Source organism: Branchiostoma belcheri, unplaced genomic scaffold (genome assembly GCF_001625305.1).
Source record: "Branchiostoma belcheri isolate BF01 breed outbred unplaced genomic scaffold, Haploidv18h27 scaffold19, whole genome shotgun sequence".
In the NCBI taxonomy this organism is placed as follows: domain Eukaryota; kingdom Metazoa; phylum Chordata; class Leptocardii; order Amphioxiformes; family Branchiostomatidae; genus Branchiostoma; species Branchiostoma belcheri.
In genome coordinates, this window is record NW_017803379.1 from 1,661,119 (window position 1) to 1,665,522 (window position 4,404).

Consider the following 4,404-nt stretch of genomic DNA (forward strand, 5'->3'; position numbering starts at 1 on the left):
ACCTCGTTCGCTTCGCTCACACGGTGGTTTATTCGGTGGTTATGGCAGCTGCTCATGCAGTTATGACACCATATACAACTCGGGGCAGTGCATTAACCCTTTATTATACAGTACATTTGCATTTTGTACAGTTAAGTGGATACAGACTAGCCTGGAGCCCTGCCTTGTCAGCTACCAAGGCAAGAGACAGAAAGGCCCTTTGGGAAAGCTGGACACAAAAGTATGTAATTGTACATAGTAGTGGTTCCTGTCAAAATACACACCACCAATATTTTTAATACAGATATTAGACTGCTAACCTTACACTACCAGACCCGGTACTCTCTAAACCCCATTCTTCTATGACTGTCTCAAACCTTCAGCAACATAATTTACAAAGACTTTGCTGGAAAAAGCTTCATTCTGAAGCCTTTTCAATTGAAATATCCAATATCCCTGACTTTGAGGGACCATATAATATTTGATTCCTTCGTTCTTCCATACTCCTCACTCCTTTGTTGAGTTTTTCCTATCTTCCTTTGTAGCAGCCTATAAATACTACTCCTCTGTACAATCCACCAGTTTTACAAAGATCCAGCTAGCATAGTTTTAAGTGCTTCCATATAAGATCATCCCTGGAATGAAGGGTTGTGGCATTTGTTTTCCCCCCAATTTTCCATACTATGGCATACATACAGTAGTATTTACATGATTAAGTTTGGGAATATGAAACTCACTGATGGTTGTGTATCTTTGAGCATCGAGTTCATACAAAAAAGTGTATGCTGAATTCCAGCGTTAGAAAATGGTTAGCAGGGCGAAGACGCCGTACAACAAGGCACAGGGATAGGCTACAAGCAGCTGCTGGTCATGCATGGCGAGGGCTGACACAAACAGCTTGGAGGCTGACAGGCTACACCAACCCACCGATAGTGTGGCTAAAATCTGCCCCAGGACACCCCTGTAAAGACAAAATACACACATATATTGTAATTTGAAGATATTCAATAGAGAATACAACATAGTGTACTCCTTATCACCAAAGGTACCAAAAATAATAATAATTGTAAGTTCATCATTGTCCTAACCTGGTATTTGAGTTTTCAACAGAAGTGTAACTAAACTTGAAGCTAAACTTGAAGTACATTGTTACAAAGAATAGAAACAGAAAAGAAAGTTTGCCTAGTCAGGTAATACCGGTACATCAAGTAAAACAGTAATTCCTTGTAATAGTTAAGTACCATATTTCTAGATACAAAAAAAACTACAATCATTGGACTTAATATGCCCTAGAAAATAAGCCATACTCACTGGAGTGAGAGAATGATTGAAGCTCCTGACAGAAAGACCATGGGCAGCAGGCAGTAGCCTAGGATACTGGCCACAGTCCACACACTGACTCCTGTTAGACTCATCATGTTCAATAGGCACCACAACGACACACAGCCGATCCCACCAATACCATAAATGTAGCCAAAATGGACCTTTCCTCCCTGAAATAGAACATATTCCATATTTAAAATGTTAAACATTGCACCATAATCTATTACTCATTGTACCATAGTGGATGACTACTATGCTAACATTGTACCAGTTATTGTACCACAGTTATTGTGCCACAGTGGATGATGACTATGTTAATATTTAAAGTTGCTGTGATCATAATAATAACTTTATTGTACAAAAATTGTACAGTATGGCATCTAGTGATACACAACTACAATTTTATCATAGCATGATAAGGAAGGTGCTTACCAGTAAGAGACAAGACCCAAACATGAGACAGAACACCAGAGGGCCAGCCAGGTCACCGTCCCCAAGTATGGAGGCATCTGTTTCTTTTGTGGGGTTCAGAACTGTCATTGTCTGGGAGGAAAAGGTTTGAATGGTGAGAAGATTTCAATAGTACATGTTTATAAATGTTACAGGTATCCAATGTGAGGTATTAACATTAATAACCACATCAGATTTGAAAGGTAAGCATACTGACACAAGTACTTAAGTGATATAGTACTTTTGGCAATTCTATCCTTTTGTAAAGGACAAAATATGAATATGTGTCTGTATGGTAGTATGCAAGGAGATATGCTTCGATTAAGAAATTTGTATGGACTTCTTACCTTCTGTGTTATGTGATCAAAGTTGATTCCTAGTTCTGAAACAGAAAACATAAGTCGTACAAAAACTTTCAATGTGGTCAATCCTACAGATCTTATACAAGGGGAGATATGCCTCTTCATTGAACTACAAGTAAAAAACGTTTCCTCCTTTTTCCTCAGAAATGCTTTCATACACAAACCAAATCACTTTACCCCAGTTTCTACAAGCAAAGAGAAACATCTTTTCCCCAAATCCACAATGGATGAATGAAGTGAATGTTAGTGGGACAAAACTGAACACAGGCTCACAGCCAGCAAAAATTGTGCCTCAGAGGTTTTAGTGTGTAGGGACACCACCAACCACAACACACCAGTACTGCACCCCTACCTTCCAATAGCGGTGGTTCATCTTCAAAACTGGTGTGGCCTGTGAGTACAAAATGGGCGTGTGTGTGCTGTCGAGAACCCTATTTATATGTATGCATGATGGGCCAATACATTTACCTCTTATCTATATTAGCATTGAAAGACCTAATTCAGTAGTTCTTAACATGAAAAAACTCCTCACATTAATACAGACAAAAGCAACATCCATCTGACCTGAAGTAATCCATTCCAAAAACACAACTGTACAAATCCTCTCATTAAAACAGACAGAAGTAGGACTGATTTCCTTGCAAATTCTACTGCTAATGCTGTATTCTTTCAAGAAGACACATAAAAATTTCTCCTGCATCAGAGGGCCATCAACAAAACAGAGACGTACCTTCCAAGAGCGGTGGTTCGTCCTCAAAACTGTTGGGATCTCCTTGTCCCATGGGTGAAGCTCCGTCCTGTGTGTAGCCTGCGTAGGATGAGGACGTGTCTGGCGTGAAGATGTTGGGCTGGGCTGGGTACCCTCCCTGCTGCTGGGAATAGTCATATCCACCAGCTGCATATTGACTGGAAAATAAACCAAAAAAACAGATTAATGATCAAGAACAGTTAACAGTGTGCTGTATGCCAGTATGAGTGTATGGTCACATGTGGACCTCGCAGGTTGAGTGGAATACATGTAATACCACACACCTAAGATAGAGAGATTTTGACAGCATTCTACATAACAGTATGTATAACAGAAGACTATGACCCATTTTTCAAAAAAGATACAACATAAGAAACAGATGAAATCATGAAATAGCTTCGTAATTAATGAACTTTTCATGGTGCAAATATATGTACTGTTAGTAGTTACCTCAGGCGCAGCCTTACTAATGTCTTTTGACCCAAGTAGTTTCAAACTCCTATATACAAACGCACACATACTTTGGTGTATATTGTTGCTGTCCATATGCTACATACTGTTGCTGTCCACCACCATCGTATCCTGCATTCTGGTTCTGGTCATCGTAGCCGGCAGCATAGTTTGTCTGGAAGAAACCCTGGTCAAACCCGTCAGGGCTCTGTCCATACCCTCCTGACATGGTCGTACTGTAACAGGAAAGAAACCAGGTCACAGACATGGATAATAAAGGATCTTGGCATAGAATATTGTTCCCATCTCTGAGATTTTCACCTCTACTTGCATTTAACAAAATTCTCATACCCACAAAAGGCCACATCTTTAATGTGTACAAAACCACAATGAAATATAATATTTGCAACACATTTTAAGCATGACATCTATTTTATTTTATATTACTACCCTAGCATACATGCTTCTTCAGTGACTGCAGAATTTATCGAAGTGCCATTTACATTATATCCATTATCCATGGGTATAATGTTACAAATCAAAACCCCAACATACTAGTTTAAGCCTCAAAAACAAACTGTTCATGCTACTTGCAATTATATTAGTGCAAAACATCCCATACACTAATGAATCTAGCACCTTTCTAATATTTATGCTGGTAAAAGCACCATAACATTACTCTCCAAGCAGAAGTTGATGGTGGGAGATTGTTTGCTTTTTATATATGGCCCTTTTTTTCGGTGGGGAAATGGTTACAGACTGGCAAATTTGATACCCACCAAAAGATCTGCTTGGAGATTGCCATGACATGACAGCAGCTTAGCCAACATCCTCAATCTCAATTCCTTTCAAGACCTTGCCCAAGACTAAGTGTAAGCACAATATTTTGCACATTTTGGGTGATATTGTATGTTTCAAGCAACTTGGCATTCTGTGTGTTGGAAAGATCAGCCAGGCAACATCCAGTTCACCACCACCAGTGTGTTGCAGAAGAAGCACAGACACAGAACAGACAGTACAGACCTTGGTGGTTTCTGGCTTCCTTCTAGAAGCCCTAGGGAATTATCTGGTGGTTGAGAAGTGTCTGGTATT

The 4,404-nt window shown here is 39.6% G+C and overlaps 2 protein-coding genes across 3 annotated transcripts in view; both read right to left on the minus strand.

The window, feature by feature from the left end:
- LOC109467756 (protein YIPF5-like) overlaps positions 1-335 on the minus strand; it is a 2,596-nt gene extending 2,261 nt beyond the window's left edge. Inside the window, exon 1 of the mRNA XM_019765807.1 lies at positions 315-335. Coding sequence (XP_019621366.1) covers positions 315-335 — 21 coding nt within the window. The remainder of the gene's footprint in view (positions 1-314) is intronic.
- A 215-nt stretch (positions 336-550) lies between these two features.
- The window catches only part of LOC109467902 (protein YIPF5-like), a 7,185-nt gene continuing 3,331 nt past the window's right edge, over positions 551-4,404 (minus strand). The window contains exons 3-10 of one of the 2 annotated variants that reach the window (XM_019766017.1): positions 4,336-4,399; positions 3,384-3,548; positions 2,845-3,020; positions 2,467-2,505; positions 2,100-2,134; positions 1,735-1,845; positions 1,291-1,472; positions 551-940 (exon numbers count right to left, since the gene is read on the minus strand). In XM_019766017.1, the coding sequence (XP_019621576.1) occupies positions 778-940; positions 1,291-1,472; positions 1,735-1,845; positions 2,100-2,134; positions 2,467-2,505; positions 2,845-3,020; positions 3,384-3,548; positions 4,336-4,399 (935 nt within the window). In that variant the 3' untranslated portion in view covers positions 551-777. The remainder of the gene's footprint in view (positions 941-1,290; positions 1,473-1,734; positions 1,846-2,099; positions 2,135-2,466; positions 2,506-2,844; positions 3,021-3,383; positions 3,549-4,335; positions 4,400-4,404) is intronic. The other variant, XM_019766018.1, reaches the window with a different exon arrangement.